The 18,092-nt window shown below is 37.9% G+C and overlaps 1 protein-coding gene across 1 annotated transcript; it reads left to right on the forward strand.

Moving 5' to 3' along the window:
- The first annotated feature begins 708 nt into the window (after positions 1-708).
- On the forward strand, positions 709-11,128 carry unm_hu7912 (un-named hu7912). The gene is made up of 2 exons (XM_056237522.1): positions 709-938; positions 7,661-11,128. Exons 1-2 carry the CDS (start codon positions 930-932, stop codon positions 10,910-10,912), a joined length of 3,261 nt encoding a protein of 1,086 aa, XP_056093497.1. The 5' UTR covers positions 709-929; the 3' UTR covers positions 10,913-11,128.
- Positions 11,129-18,092: the final 6,964 nt, after the last annotated feature.

The following is an 18,092-nucleotide window of genomic DNA, read 5'->3' on the forward strand; positions in this document are numbered from 1 at the left end:
TTGACTTTTGCTCTTTTATTTTATATCACACATTCTCATTAAACATGAATTTCACATCTAAAACAATGTTATCCCATTAAAATATATTTTTTTTTCCAAAAATATTAAACAGTAGCTTTAACACCAACATTTGACAGAGTAAAAAAAATATTACAAATAAATTAATACATTTTTCAATAGTGGTAAATCAGGTGCACATTTGAACTTTGACATTGGAGCCCTGCCACAACTTTTTTTGTGGCCTATTTTTTCTAAACTAACAAAAATTCCATTAAACATTCTTTATATTATGAATTAATTATTATTATTATCATTATTTGCACATCTTGCAATAATACTTAACCTGGGTGAGTGAATGAGTGATAGATAGATAGATAGATAGATAGATAGATAGATAGATAGATAGATAGATAGATAGATAGATAGATAGATAGATAGATAGATAGATAGATAGATAGATAGATAGATAGATAGATAGATAGATAAGATAGATAGATAGAAAATCACCTTTGTTCTTTAAATGAATACTTACTGGAGCCTATCAGCAAGATATGACACCTTCATAATTAAAATCATGTCTCTAAAGCTGTGCCATCGCATATGTCTATCCAGCATGAGATTCGTGTGCATCACAAACACACACACGCGCGCGCAGGAAGGGTTCAAGCGCGCTCCCAACATTGCACGCACGCGCAGTCACTGCGCATCTCACACGAGAAACGCAACGCATGAGGGATGCGGTCACACCCCCTCGTCTCGTCTCAGTACGCCCCCGAAACCCGTGGGCACTGGGCAAACAACAATACTTAAGGAGTTTGCAGCCCACCCTACAGCATCTAATATGATATGGAGACTACGTAATCTCTAATAGATCAGTCACTGATACACAAATCCACAGATTATCAGCACCTTCAGGATCTTAACTATGGATGAAGACGGTAAGATAAATGCGCACACTCCTAAAAGCTTGAAATACACTGGAAAAACAAAACTTATGACTTCAGAAATTATTTTTGTAAGATCGATAGGTTGCAGTGGTTCTGCGTCTCACTGGTGTGTTTTGCTCCTAAAGACATTAACGTTAGGTCATTTTACGAGAGATGCTCGATAGTGCGGGGCTCGTGCCGCAGCAATAAATGGGAACAAAGTGTGCTTGTGTGTTACATTTTGGTGCGATGGGTAAAGGTTTCATTTTCGCACTGCACTTTAGCAGGACTGTAAAACCACGACGTGTTATTCAGCTTCGTCAGATTCATTAACGATCCTTAGATCGAGGAGGGAGGATGTGCGTGTACGCTTTACGCTTTATGGCGACCTTGTAAATCAGGTTGCTTTGTAAATCAGTAGATTGTGCATTGAGGACTTTGTGGTTTTGCTAGGTATCCAGGCGACGGAGCATGTGGTACAGTAGGCTATGTGCTTGTCCGGAGTAGGGTTTAGGTAGGAGTAAGTTTAATACTTATCTGTGGATAAATGTAACATACATTTAACAGGAAATCTTGACATAAAATACTTTTGGGAAGTTGACAAATCCTGAGGTTTGACATGTAGACCTAGTATTTCATCTAAAACTATTTCTAATGTTATAATTAGGCAACATACATTTTTTATCATCTGATATCAATTGAGATGCCATATGGATTTTTTGTTCTTTAATACCATTAAATTGAAATTGTGAAGGCAGAGAAGTGATTGCTATGGTAAAACATAAAATAAATGACACTTTCCCTTGTACCTTTAACCTAAAATCGAAAAATCCGATCATGATCATAGATGTTTCAATGGATAATCAATTCAATACTATAAAAATTATACTCTACGTAGAATCAAAGAGAGGGTTAGAGAGAGAGATAAATCTTATCTTGCGTATCTTTTTTCTTGCTCGCCTATATTTATTTTTAACAGACCATAAATGCTGAAACCCATTAAAAGAGTTTATACACTGCAGCAGTCTTAATATGGTATGTCGCACCTGTTGTTCTGAATAAATGCAATGGCTTGGAGAAAACATGATGAAAAAATTATTGTGCAATATTATTGTACCACTTGGACCACTTTTCTGCAATCCAAATATCCAAACTAGAGGCTAGAGTTAAAAAAAAAATGTTTTCCCATCAAGTTTTAGACAGTATAATTTCTGACAACAGAATGCATGAGTGCCTTAATAATGAAATGTTAAGGACAATCACCCCCTCAAGGGCTGAGTGGATTGTGCTGTTGTTCTTATTGATTTAACTTAAGTAAGTGTAGTAAGTGTAATTGTTAGCAATGCGTTTGTCTAAATCCATTATCCTATGAGATATTAAATGGTGGAGTGCCCCCAGGTGGTGATACACATCATAATATTAAAAAAGCTGTAATATTTAATTTTTCATGTTTTATCTATAATTTGTTCTCATAAACTACTGAATTAGCCAGTGGCAAAAATGCAATGCAGCTTTGATTGTAATAGCAGGGATCTAGTTTTGTAGTTCGATTGAAGAGGAAAATAAATGGGCTATTTAAGAGGACCATAAATGTGCTGAATAAAGACATTATGTTTGCAGTTGAAAAGAAAAGCTGAGAAAACAGAGAAACTGAAGTTTCCAATTGATTATCTCATGATCTTAAACTAAAAAATTAAGACATTTGTGATTCATAGGTAGGTATAATCGTTTGGACTTTCAGTTCCACAAAAATTTCTTTGAGCTTTCTTGTTGGAAAAGAAAAGAAAATTCGCCTCCAAATCCACAGTCTCTACAGAATCATCCAGCTGGGTTGCTTTCACTGAGATACTCAGATGCATCTTTCCCATTATCCATTGTGTCCAAATATAGCCTCCTTGCCTCATATCCGGCCAAAAAAACCTACTCTGCAAGCTCATTTGAGGAATGGGTTGTGTATTTAAGGAGATAGGCCTCATGTGAGATTAACTGCTCCTGCTAACACTTTCTGCTGTCATGGTTTCTTGGAGTCAGACTGTAGCTTAAAGGAATTTTTCATTACTCACAATGTCTGTAACTGACTCGTTCAGTGAATCCAAGATCACGACTGATTCACTCCAGATCTGATTCATTTGTGACTTAGCTGACGATCGTCATATTTTATGACCAGTTTATTTAGAAATCCTGGTGAGCTCGCATGCCCTCTCCTGCAAATGTACGTATACATAATTTGTACTTTCTAAACGTGGTTGTTTTCAAGAATGAATGAAGTGAAAGGAAGCTGTCTTGGTAGACTGTGATGGAAGTGTTAGAGACAGGTGGTGATGGCAGTCAGGTCTTAGTCACAAGCCGTGAAAATGCCTGCTGATCAGCCACCTTGCATAAAGGGAAGAAGGGAATTATTAACATCTACTTTGCCCAAGATGGATGTTTTTGCTTTTTAATGTTTTATTCCAAAAGAAAAATGACAATGCCCTCAAAACTCTCTCTCATGCATGCTCTATTTTTTTGTCCTCACTGTATTTCTATTTGTGGAACTTTACTTTTAAATAATTGCGTCCTTCTAAATTAATGCTAAATGCTGGTTAGCTGACCAAAGGAAAATGTTTTTTTATTCTCTGTGATTCAGTGTAATCTAATACTGTACACAGAGGTGGGTCAACGGGGGGTGATGCAGTAATATTTTATTTAATTATATATGATATGTGAACCTAATTAGCATGAACAGCAGATTTTCTCAGCTTTTATGTTACTTCTCCATCCTTTTGTGACCTACAATGTTAAGAGCAAAAGGAGAAGGACAATGAGAGATGGTGGGCAGATATTAGCTCACCAAGAGGACATTTATACCTAAGTCAGCTAGAATCAGAACCAGTGAAAATGGCAGCCCGCAAAGGAACCTGATTCGTAAGCATTTACCATGAGTGACACTGTTTATAAATAGCTTTCAAAATGTGTGATTCAGCTCTCTTTAACAATTGGAGAGGTCCAGATGGCATTCAAGATCTTTAGACACAAAGTAGTTAATATGGGTTATCGGACGGCCACATGACACTGTTCATCCGGGCTGCAGAGACATGCTTAGATGAAGTGCTTAGTGCATTTTAATGCGCAATTTTGTGTTTGTGCCCGAAAATTGTTTCCAGCAGACATGTAAGACAATAGCCGATCTGAGCCCCGGTGGAGTTTTATTAATCTTTATGTTCAAGTAGTAATGTCATTGTCAACCTGAGGTTTTCTTTATGACGAGTTGCCACTGACACTGTCTGTGCCAGTCAGTTCATCCCTTAGGATGCACAAAAATACTCATGTCAGTTTATGTTGATATTTATTTTTGTATACTGTCTAGATATCATTTGATATAAAAAAAAAACATTTTCATGATACTGTGCTTTGGTTTAGTATTGTTAGTGCAAAAAGTGCATACACAAAATATGTTGCAAAGCTGAAATTCTAGGTCTGTTCTAGATTCATCCAGTGAAAAGAGTGAAGGTGTGAGTGTGTGTGTGTGTGTTTAGACTGCTCGTCGTTCCTTTCTCAGCAGGATGAACAGATGGTTTTCAGGGATGGCTGAAAGGAGGTAGCCAGTATGTGGGGCTCCGTAGCTCCTACTGTCATTAAAAAAATCCCTGAAAAGCCAAACATTGTAAGTAACCTCAGATTTGGCTCCTAAACCTTTGTAAAGGCCACACACCAATTCTACTGTATCCCAGGATAAATAAGCAACCAAATTCAATAACATATATAGTAGGTAAACAAAATGTTATTCTTAACTGTAAGCCTAGAACTGCGCTCAACTAGTGATGTAATTCGACCATTGGTAAGCATTCAGTGAAAAAAACAACCAACATCATTGTCACAAACAGAGAGGCAGGGTGTAGACAAACACAATCAAAATCACCTTTTGATTTGAGATGCAAATATTTAATAAGACAAAAAAATATAATCTCAAGAAAGCAAAGTACAATCCAAGAACAGCGAAAATCAGAGCAATCATAAATATAGACCATGTGCATCACTTGCATGGTCCTTGTGTGTTTCTAGGTGCAGCTGAAACTGAATTCTGGGATCAGAACTGATCTTCTACATTCTAAATGAACAATGTGCAACATATCTACCATCTATGTGAAACTACCATCTGACATTTACCAGTTTATATGCTCTCCTTTTTTAACCTTATTTTCACTCTATTCATTTTTATTTCCCCAAAGACCAGAGTGGCACTATTATTAATGAGCAGGAGGCAGGAGTAGAGCTGTTGCAGTAGGATGCGGTAAAACTGTATATGTTATTTAGTTGTTGTAAAAAAAAAAAAGCAAGCAAGGAGAAAGGGGAAAAATAAAGTTGTTTTAGAGAGGACTGTTCTATCCTGTTCTATCCACTGATGCAATGCCTCCATCTTTATAATTATTTTTATAACTATAATTTCCATTCAGTGTTTTATTTGTTTAGCATTCTGCAATTTCTCTGAACAGACTGTTTATGCATGACATGGCATTGTAACAAAATAAGCTAAACTCTAAACTTCTGTAGTGATCATATTAAGCAAAATGCCTTTTTACTTTAAATTTGGCAGCCATGTGAATGATGCCTATAACTGACCATGTGTATACATAGTAGTACATAACAGTGATTAGGGCTGCACGATTTGGGCCAAAATGATAATCACGATTATTTTGATCAATATTGCGATCACGATTAATTATCACGATTATTTGTTGATTTTAACCAAAACAAATTTCACATAGGCTAATTATAACTGCTTTCACATCCATATTGTGCTACATTTCTGCTAATGTATGTGTATCTAAATAAAATAGGTCCTCTTATTCACCAAAATTCAGTGCATCTCCTTAAAGAATAAAGAAAACAATAAAGAAAATGTAGCAAAACTTCAACAGGGCACTATTTTACATTTTACATTGTGTAAATCTATTTTAGGAAGCAAAATATAAACTTGCATTGTACCTGCATAATGGATGTGAATAAAACACGCAAAATATACAATCAATAAAAAAACAAATATTCCATAACAGAATGTAACCAAATGAGAACATTTCAAGGCAGAACTGCACTATGGAAGTTCGATTAATGGATGAAATTCAGAGTCATTGTTATTTGACGCTTAATAAATGTAAAATGTTGTGGTAGGCCTACAGTGTCAGTGATTAGTTGTGAAGTCTTACTGCATAAATTTAATCTATTTAATTCTCCATGTGAAAGTTTATGTGCTCAAATTATTTCTATTTGTTAAACAATAGGTCAAAACAAGACGTTTGTAGGACTGATTATTGGAGTCCATTAATCGAACTTCCATGCCTCTTATGTAAGGGTTAATGCCCGACGAGGTGTCCGTTGTCAGGTTTTAATGGACGACGGCGAGGTGTAAACCGGCCGACGCGCAGCGGAGGACGGTTGCCTCCGCCGAAGTCCATTAAAACCTGACAACGGTCACCTCGAAGGGCATTAACCCGCTTATACCATGGTCACTTGCCAAATAAAACATTTTTAAAACATTAGTTTATATTTTAATTAGGCTAAATCTATTTTTTTCAAATAATAACTTGCCTGACGATTTATTTAGCAACTTGAGATATTTATAGTCCGCTCAGCTTGTAGAACCCTTCAGGTTCAAAAATGCATTTTTTTTTTCATGAAACACAAAGGTAGGCATAGTTATTTTTTTATTGCACATAAAACACTTTGTGTTACACTAGTCTACACTAACCACAGCCTCCGAAGCACCGCTGTAGGTCGACTCTCCGATGCTGGACTGGAGAGCCGTCAAATAAAGTCGGTGACAGGCCATCGATGCGAGAGCAGTCTGCGGGCTTACTGGGCTCCGTCAGTCCGTGAGAGACTGAAGATGAAATAACGAACGAAGTCGCTCATTGTAGTAGGCTATGTAATATCTAACTAACGTTGACTGCCTGTTGCTATGGTTACTCACACAGCTGTTGTAGGCAGCGCATTTATTTATTAATTTCGAATGGTAAACAGGCAGTTTCACCAGAACTACTTTAGGTGTCCTCTATCACTTTTTAACGGACACCTTGCAGCCAATCAGAATCGAGTATTCACCCAGACCATGGTATAAATAGTAAATATATATATGTAGTATGTACCAATTTACTAATGCAATTTACTAATGCTCACACTCGGTCTCTCACGCGCACTGTCACTCAGTCTCTCTCGCGCGCGACACAATCGGTAGGCGCGCGCTGTTGCTCGCACGCAGACACACTCGCGGTCTCTCTCGTGCACTGTCGCTCGCACGCAGACCGTAGGTCTCTCTCGCGCACCTGGGCTCATGGAGGCACGTGATCAGACACTGGTTTACGGTGCGCTAGATTGGCAAAAAAAAAAGCTTTCTGTGAACTGAATGACGCATTTAAAATATCGCTCGATCACGCGAATTTGATCGTGGGAAGCCAAAATCGTGATCGTGATTAAAATTCGATTAATCGTGCAGCCCTAACAGTGATCCAGTGTATGCGTTGTGAAGCAAGATCATTTGTGAATGATTGCCTTTCGAAGTATTTTGCAAATACAATGATAAGTCATGAAATTCTCTCTTTCATCTTCTCTTAAATGCATTATGTTCTTTTCTAAGCATAAGTGGGTCGTTTTCAGAGAGCTGACTTTAAATGGGATCCTTTATCCATACTATTCAGATATGCAAGTGGTTGATTTAAAGAAAATGTGTATCTAATAAGGCTGTTTTTGATTCTCTTTAGGAGACACCAACTGAGGGGGGAAATATCGGGGGCGCATTTAAGATGACACGTACGGATCCCCCTGACATATTAACATCCTCTTTGTATCAAGACATAAAAATTGGCCCTAACTCTGGGCTCTCAAAGTACTCTGAATCTTCTAAGCAATGTGATTGCCAAATGGTTGGCCCACTGGATCAAAATTTTGAAACCATTAACAAAAGACATTGCCGTAGCTTTGACTTCATTGAGTCACTGGATGACCCAAAGGACTTTTCCTCATCCATGGAGTATCCTTACAGGTCTGATCAGCAAACAGTAAGTAAGGATGCAGTCTGGAATGGCATTGGACAGCAGGGACACTTACGTTTTTCCTCACCAGATCTATTCAACTCAAGACTCTCCCAACAACAAATCAGCACAGACAAAAACAATGAGGCAGCAAGGACTAGCGTTCATGGTAAGCCTCGCTCAAAAAGTGCTCCCAGGGTTCGAGCCACCCTGACCCCTGTACCCATCACTGTCTCTCCACCTGCAACCATGAGGCGTCGATCTCCAGTGGACCCCCAGAAGAGATCTGAAGGTTTGCCAAATCGAGAAGCCTCTCATTCAAACAGGGCTTTAGTTAACGAAGTTCATCCAATCAAGTTACAACCCCACACACCCCTCTATGTTTCTGATTGTTTTGAGGAGAGTAGACAGGAGACACAAACTAACACTCCCCATGTAAGGTGCCGTGTTGATATTAAGCCAGATGCCTCAGTTCTCCAGCACACTGCACGGAAGATGCCTACTCACAGAAGTAATGTTCCCTGGCAGCTTTCCTCAACATCAGGGATCAGGAACGTCTCTTTTCCAAGTCAGACATCCACCTCTAGAACGCCTACTCCTAGTGAGTGTTACAACATGGAATATAGGCAAGCATATCAATATCCCAACAGCTTGTCCGGTAGTTACATTCAGTCTGGGGAGATCCCTTTCAGAAGGACTTCTCCTAGAGACCCAAGGGAGCACAGGACCTTGTCTAATCCTAACATCCCAACCAAGTTCTTCTACACGGACGATCCCTGCAGGTATCCAGTTCAACCACAGAGTAGGACATATTATCAGGATGACCAGTACAGTATTAACAGCAGCAACAGCCAAAATCCCTCCGTCACTAGTCAATATGTACTTGACCCAAGGACTCGTTGGGTTCATACTTTGCCTGTGCGTTCGTACTATGCAGATTCCCATCGTGAACCCTTGGATCCATTTTATGGTAGACCATATTCAGTGAGTGAGCCAGGGCCATACTTCATATCTACTCCTCAGAGTGAAACATACTTTCAGGAGGATCCAAGAGCATATGCTGTTCCCTCTGACCCCTCAAAGATGTTCTATACACGGCCTTGCCATTACCCAGCAGAAATAAACAATCCTATGAGAGCATATCATACGGAGGGACGGCGGCGGCCACGTATGTCCCAGGTCTTTTCAGATGACTGGCACCGGTCAAGCATTGCTACATATTCCAGTCAGTATGCATCCTCACAGGCCACTCCTCAGCGAGTGCCATCGATAAGCCCATGGTATCCCAATGACTTTACAGAGCCAACTCGTTTAGGAGCAGATGTCCGAAACTACTCAAAATCCTGGGACAACATTCTCATCCCTCATATGGACCGAGAACATGGTGTTTCACGAGGCAGGAGTTACGAGAACCTTCTCCATCACGGAAGACCAGGAGTTCCTTCGAATAATAACCAACAACCGGTTATTGTAAACCTTTCTAGTTCGCCGAGACGTTACGCTGCCTTGTCACTCTCCGAAAACTGTCTAGAAAAGTGTGCTGGTGACAGACAAAACAGTGCGAGGGGACAATGGTATGTAACCCCAGAAATTACAATAACTGACAATGACATCCGTGCAGCAAATAGCAACAAGAGAGATGGGGGAACAATCAGCTGGAATACCCAAAATACAGCCCGGTGTCAAACTGCAAACTTGCATAATTTACAGAGACCAGCAAACCCACCAGAATCCACAGAGAGGAAGAACAATAATTACTCCCTGCAGCAAAGCCTCGAACAGCTTGATGAGCTGCTAGCCGACCTAGTCATTGATTACAAACCTCTAAATAGCAGGAGACCAAGCAAGGATCTGATAGACCAACTCAAACAATTGATTCAAGATGACGAGACTAAAGAAGGGAAGAGGGACATGGATCAAGAGGATTCAGGACTTTTGAACACACTATCAGACTCTTCAAAGACCAGCCCAGACACATTTAAAGACCCAGACAGTGGTTGTGAGGGTTTTCAGCGGAGTGTTGAGGACATCTCTTTGAACCCCATTGCAGTCGAGGATGACACTATGGTGTGCTCCAACAGGAAATGCTTACGCAAAGACACTACATTCAATGCTTGCTTGTACTTCAAGTCCTGTCACAGCTGTTATACCTACTACTGTTCCAGAAACTGTAGGCGAGAAGACTGGGACACGCATAAAGAGAGCTGCCTTTATGGCCGCATTAGTAGTGTTTGCAGGCACATACTAAAGCACTGTCGAGAGAACTCTGACATTCATAAGGCTTTTTCGCGCATTGCTAGGGTAGGGTTTCTTTCCCGCGGGAGAGGAGTTCTGTTCCTGGGTTTTCCAAACCCCGGGTGTGCAGATAACTTTCTTCAAGTTGGTCTTGACAGCCTTACCATTTCTCCAACATATCTGTCCCTTCGAGAGTTAGACAGTTTCAAAGACAACCTTGGGCAATACTGCAAAGAATTGCAGAATGCAGGCAAGGAGTATGACCCCGCTGAATGTTTCCTCCTGAATGTATCCATTGCTGTTGGAGACCTAGTGCCTAAACTTCCTTCACCCAAATTACAAACGCCAACAGTTCGCAAATATGCCAAGGTCTCATTGGCCTCCTCAAGCCCAGATAAGAAAATCTTTAAGAAAGAATGTGAAATGGAGACTCTGATTCTCACCCCTCCTCCTGGGACATCTGACATCGACAAGGATGGCCAAGAGGGCAGGAAAGCAAGAGAGATTTGTTTCATTAACATCCAAAGGGAGCTTCGTACAAGAGGTGTATTCCTTCGTCACGAGTTCCCACAAATATACAACCAGCTTTGTGAGTTTGTGGAGAGCAACAAAAGGTTCACCCCCACCACAATTTATCCCATTGATAAGAGAACCGGAAAGCAGTTTATGTGTATGATCATGGCAGCGTCTGAACCAAGGATGCTTGATTGGGTTGGTGCACCACACCTTCTAGATGACATTATATAATCCTATGCATCCAGCATTATCAAGCTTTTACTGTATAAAATAAGACTTAAATGACTAATGTTTTAGATATGTATTTTAATAGGGAGACTATATTTACTGTTTCTGTATGGCACTAAAAATTAATAGAATTAATACGAGTTGCTAATGGGATAAAAAGCTATGTACAGTATTTATTAGAAGATATATGAGCATATATGTTTTGTCTTAACTACTATATATTTCATTGGCCCAAACAGAATCAGAAGGCTTTTTTTTTTGCATTTTCTGAGCTGATATTTGGGGCAAACTCATTCTGCAAAATGGATTTAAATCTGTCAAATTGAGCTTTGTGTACTCTTATAGGCAAAGCTCAAATTAGCCAAAATATTTATTAAACACACAAGGGGTGGGGGGATGTTCAGAACTTTGTGAATGACAGGTGTTCCAATTCTGTGGAAATTGTTGAACTTTTTGTGGATTATGCTTGGGACTGCTTATGACTGTATTTCTTGTGCTAGTATGTTGCAGTGAGGATATAACAACTAGGATTCCATTGGAGAACCTATGGTGAAAGTCTCTATTTTTTCTCTTGCAATACAATAGTTTTTGAAAGTCAATGTCTTTAGGCCCTTGAGAGGATAAAAATGCACTTGCATGGAGACTGCATGCTGGCAAGAAAAATGCAAATTCACTTTAAATTTTGTGATGATTTGTAATTTCTTTAAAATAAATTACATTCACAGATAATGATCAGTATGGCAGACAGTCAAATAAACTGCTTGAAAGATTTTACTGTATTGTACATGGCAACTGCTTTCTGTATTGTATTTATGGAATACTATATTTATTCACATGGTTAATTCAGCTGAAATTGTTAACAACCTCTAACTTTACATGACAGGAAAACATTTGTCTTTGAGTTATCCACATTTCCATTATATAAAAATAAGATTACTTGCTAATTTATTCATCTGACACGAAAGATTATTAATCATATTCTGTTTTTAATTTTTCATGGTATTGTAAAGTTCTGAAATCATGATGTTTATATTGAAACATCCATTGAAATATTGATGTGTGAAAAATATAAACATGTATATAAAATATGCTATTCATATTTTAATTATTTATAATGACTGACAAAACCTAGATGCCTATATTAGAAATGTAATATTTCAATATAAAAAATATAAAATTTGAAAAAGATTTAAGCAACGGTGTATAACACTATCTAACAAGCAAGATTGTTAGATTTAGCACTTTAATAAACTGCTGAGGGGAAAAAAAATATTTATAAACAGACCATTTAGATAATGTAATCAACAGCATGCACACAACAAACCTTACAGCGATTAATAAATAGTCAGTGTTACAGTGTTTATTTCTGTTGCCATTTTTATGCCATGCATTATTTATTTATTTACACTGCTCATTACCTGTTGTGTTCTGTTGATGAGTGCTGCTTTATTTCTGTACTATGGTCAATAAATGAAACACCCAAAAGTACTTAATGTCTCATGCATTTGACTGATAATAATAATAATACATAATAATACACGAATAGTTCAGCCATGAAACTCTATAAGCATTCTGATTGGTTTGTTCAATGTAATGTTCCCAGTCAATGGATTTCACGTATCCATTACTATTTCCTTATATGACAACAAATCATCCAAACGAATGCACATCTTTGCACGCTATGCAAATTATCATTCTAGCCCTCCATCTCCCCAGCACCACCTGCCTAGATCACCTATACGGGGGTCTACCTCTCTCTAGCAGCATGTTTCTTTTAATTTTATGGTTCGAGCATTTAGCAGAAGCAAGTGGTACTTGCAGTAGCAGCAACCATAGCTCCATCAGCAGCAGCAGTAGCGTAGATCTAGTCCACCAAGACAAAACCTACATTCTATTTAGGCTACATTAATAAAATGTTTTAAAAACTTTCCTGAGAGTTGTCATGACTGAAATATGATGATAATACAGGCATTTTGTTATTATCATCATCATCAACTTTTATTTCCAGACTCTTGGTCCATTCAGAAGGCACAGACATAACATGCAACATACATAAAATAAAACGGATACATATACAAAGAGATAAAAAAGATATAAAAAGAGAGAAAAAAAAAATATATTATATTTTGTAGTTTTGGTAATTCAAGGGCATGCTTGTAAGAAAACCTATAAAGACAATTCAATTTTTTAAAATAGCTATAGCACAGTTCTTTTTTCATTGATGAGCTTTTTAATGATTTTGTTTTCTATGGCTGACTGCAGCATTTACCAAGCATGGAAATAGTGCAAAGGTAGGCATTAAGCATGATCAAACGGCCTTTTAAAGGCATTTAAGTGAAACGTGTGTCATAGCGTTTGTTTAACTGTAACACTAAAACTGCAGACTAGATCTAACAACTGGAAAAGTGTTATGGAATACATGGCGTGAAAAGAATATACCAACAAATATTACTGCAGCGACATCTGCTGGTTAATACAACTTAGCACATGAGAATAAGGCGTGCACGATCCATTATAGACGTCATTTTCAGCTATTGACTCATTTTAGTGTAATTACCAGTATCGTGATAGTAGAAAAACAACTCATGCACTTGTGAGTGCGAAACGTACTGATAGTAGCAGAAATATTACATTAAATGCGTGACTGAAAATGACTTGATGCATTTCTGTAACGTTTACAAGCAGACGTAGGCCTGCATTAATAAGGAACACTATGTATTTTACATTCAATTTTAAGATATTGATTTCAAGAGAAAAATAAGTAGATTAGTTATCAAATGTATAATTAAACTGACAAATACAGTTGCATTCCTTAAGCGCTCGATACGAGGGACTATCAAAAGAGATTTTCTCAAAACACAGATTGTCGTCCTTTTTAGGCTATATTATAGCCTATACACTTCCGACGTGATCTCGTGGATCTGTGCCCCATGGAGGTTGATATTCATTATTTACGACACACTGCACCCATGCATTTCCATTTCTACTTTTAATTGTTGGCTATTCCTGTGAAAGCAATCAAAAACGTTTCTATTATCCCATTATATACAATTAAGCAGAACCCTTTTAGGCTTTGTAAATATGCATTACATATATTTTTTCATGTGCCCATACATAGGCTACATATTATGCAGGACATACTTTCCACACCATGTTATACATTTCATGCATTTAGGATTTTGTTGATATTCTTTTCTTTTTTTCCAATTTTCTCCATATAGACTGAACTGTTAAATGTCTTAAAAGGATAGTTCACCCAAAAAAAGAAAGTTTTGTCATCACTTTACTCATCCTCAAGTTGTTCCAAACCTGTACGAGTTTCTTTCTTCTGTTGAACATAAAAAAAGATTTTTTAAAGAATGTTGGTAACCAGACAGTTGACGGCACAGTTGAAGTCAATGGGTGCCGTCAACTACCAACATTCTTTAAAATGATCTTCTTTTGTGTTTAACAGAAGAAAGTAACTCATACAGATTTGGAACAACTTGAGGCGGGTGAGTAATGACAACATTTTCATTTATGGGAACTATCCCTTTAATCTATTGACATGATCCAATAAAAGTCCTGGTAGTAAGGCAAGCAGCAATGCATAATGAGTAAATGAGTAAATCAGCATTTCATTATGTAATATGCTCTGTGTTGGAGGAAAAAAGAAGAAACATTCCTGGAGGCAGAGAGGTGGAGGCTCAGAACTGAGATGCTTGTTGCCGGGAAACAGGAAGCTGAGTGAACATCCAGGCAGGGTGATAAATGGGGGCTGCTGGGAAAGCATGTGAATGGTGAAATGATACGCCAGCCTTCAGGAAGAATTCCACATAAACGGGAATGCTTAATCTTTATCTGTACAGTAACTGCTTTCCAGTGAAATTATTCGGCACAGCTGAAACTATTAATGTCCTTGAAACATGCTCACATGAAAACCATTCTCATGTATAATTCAAATAATGCCCTAGTTTGCAGAGTTGCACCACAGGACAGTTTTTCCACTAGATGGCACCACTTTCCCATGTTTCATGCATTCACCTTTCAAGACGGTCCACATCATGCTGTATTTTTGTATGTATGAGAAGGTGAGAGAGAGAACAGCATCATATGTTGATGTTATCAACTTCATTTGTTATCAGCCCATATGCTGGTTCTCATTACCTCCAGTAGAGGGTGGTAGACAGACACCCTTGATATGAGTCAGAATGAGTCATAAATGATTCATCTGCTGTAAGGGGGAGATGAGCTGCTGTTGTCTTTGTAAGCACCACATGCCCAAACACATCCCAGCCCACATGATCACCAGGTGCTGTAAGCATGACCAAAGCACAAGTCATCCCACAACTTTGGTGACAAAAGTATCATATCAGTGCTACAATACTCATTTATGAAGTCCTGGATTTTACACTGCCTTATAACATCATTTACTTACCATGCAAGATTATATCATAGAAATATGCTTTGTTACTCTTCAAGTTATTTTAGTGAGGGGAACATATTTTGGTATTTATACAGATACAGTGCAAAATCTTACACTTGGAGCAACAAAACATGATGAGCAAGGCCAAAACAATGTCTTGAACAGGGGACACATTTTTTTCTCTCTCTTTTTATTTAAAGGAAAACGTATTAAAGAAATCTAACCTGTTAACTGTCACCCCCGTTTTTGAGGATATCTGAATTTAAATGGTTGTAATTCATGAATGCTTAGAAATACAGACATAAGGTTAAAGCAGACACTAAGCAGATTATTGCAGAAGTGAAAGCAAAAAAAAAAAAAGTTATAGAAGTTTAGGTTTAGCAGAAAGCAAATTTATAAACTGTTTTGTATAGAATATATATTACAAAATCATATGTCTAACCAAGTTGTGTTCCAAATTTGAAGTTGATATCACAAAAATTGAGCCTGCTATGCTACAAGGTTTTAATGTACCGTTTCCATGGTAAAGGAATGTCCAATTTAAAAAAAAAAAAAAAAGTTTTGAGAGTTAAAGCTTGAAACATAATTCAAATAATGATTACTAAAGTCATAGGGAAAAATACCAGGACCAACCCGCTATACCATGCAAGACACTGAAGAAACTAAACTAAACTAATGCATTTTAAATCTTTGCAAATGCTATTTTTATGTTCACAATCACTCTTAATCCTACGTCAGAAAATGGCTCTGTTAATGTTTCCGGTTTTGTCACATTCAAATACAAAATGCATTTCATTTAATCACGTAAATGATAAAGGCTCCCCCCCCCCCCCCCCCATTCAAAACGGTAAAATTTGACAAAAACGACAACTGATAAATACAAAGTTCTGTGACGAAACTCAAGATGGCGCAGGCTGATCACATCATTATCTACTTAGCGTAGCTGATTGGTTGCTGTGGCATCAGCAGCCAATGAGCTAACAGCTCAACATTCAAATACTTGGCATTGTTTGCTGTGTCTGCAGCACGCTTTCAGAAACCCTCCACCTTCCCCAGCTCCACCTGTCTATAGATCTGCTACGGGGGTTCATTCATTTATATTATATGTGCAGCAGCAGCATGTCTTACATGCTCACACAGCAGCATGTCTGTGAATGCATTGGCAGTAACAAGTCTCCACTTGCTTTGCAGCAGCAGCGCAGAAGATCTATTCCACCAAGAGCAAATAAATTAACATTGCCACATCCATTACCATGCCAATCTCTCCGAGAGTTATCATGGCAGAAATGTTTTTGAGAACCATTTGAAATCAATATAAATCACTTGTATTCTGGAAACTAAGTGTAATAAGCTTTTTTGCTGCACAACCAATAAATGACACATTTGTGCATGAGAGTGTCATTTCATGAAGCCGATATCCTTTCCAGCAATTCACACGCTTCCTCTTAATGTCTAAGTCAATAATTTCCTTCTCTCTGTAGCAGAGACAGCTTACATAAATAGTTGAAAATGTTGCTGTAAAGCAGCTCCTCTGGGACAGCTTGTGGGAGGTTGGGCTGATGTGGGCCAGTAATGCACAAATATACCAGTAGAATAGTTTAAATATGCTTCTAAATATACATGCAAATATGTTTCCTTTAGCACGGGAGTCTCTCATGCTATAGCATTTAATACTTTGTGCCATTTGCCTCCAACAGGGGTTCCGAAAGTACTGTTTGTGACTAAACAAAAATAAATATTAAGTTCAGCAAAAAATAAATAAATATTGAATTAAGTAGAGACATTTTTTTACAACTTTAAAATTTTAAATCTTGCATCGTTATGAGATTTTATTAGCAATGTTTCACTCAACCTTCCTCGGGTGTTGGCTAATAAAATTTCAGTTTATATTGAACTTTTATCCGATGCACCTATGAATGATTCAGGTGCTATAAGGCACTATATTTTCTATTTTGTAAGTAAAATCAGTACATGAATTATGATGATTTTAATGGCTTTGCAATGGAGGCATCATAAATTCTCTAAACATTACATTATTATAGAACTATATACATTATAGGCTTAAATTGCAACACTAAATTTTTCACAGTATGTGACTGGGGACTTTATTCTGTGTCTATATCCATCAATGGCCTAAAAAGGTTTGCACTCCCCTGCTTTATATAGATTTAGTTCCACATCAGTCAATCAAAAGATGTCAGCTGGATCCCTGCTTGGTCAACAAGTCATAGACATTTGAATCCCCTAAGATGGGTACTTTCCCCACCCTCCATACTGTGTAGGAGCAAGGATGACTCAGAGTTAACTACCAGGCCGTCCTATGTTTACTGAATTTTGTTTAGAAGAGGACAGCATTGTTGCTACACCTGCATTATGCATAGACTTTATCACTACAACCACAGTAATGCATTCAAACAAAATGTGATGCATATGACAACTGCATGTTGCGACAATATTATTGTTCTTTTAAAACATCCGAATAGTCTGCTGACTGTCTGATGAGTCACCATGAAAGGGACAAAAGGAGTGCAGTGTGACTCCATAAAAACTGCACATGGTAATTTGAGAATGAGTTCATCTGTGCCGGTGTTGGGTTTTGTCACTATGGAGCTGGAAGAGTGCATTGTATTGTCCATAAAGAAATCTCATGATCAGTGGTAAACATCATTATATTAACAACAGCAGTGTTGGGGAAGTTACTTTTAAAAAGTAGTGTTTTCTCGTTACTCGTTACTTCTTAAAAAAGTAATCCGTTACTTTACTTAGTTACCCCCTTTG

This window comes from Rhinichthys klamathensis, unplaced genomic scaffold, assembly GCF_029890125.1.
Source record: "Rhinichthys klamathensis goyatoka isolate OS25496 unplaced genomic scaffold, OSU_Roscu_1.1 h1tg000487l_1, whole genome shotgun sequence".
NCBI lineage: Eukaryota > Metazoa > Chordata > Actinopteri > Cypriniformes > Leuciscidae > Rhinichthys > Rhinichthys klamathensis.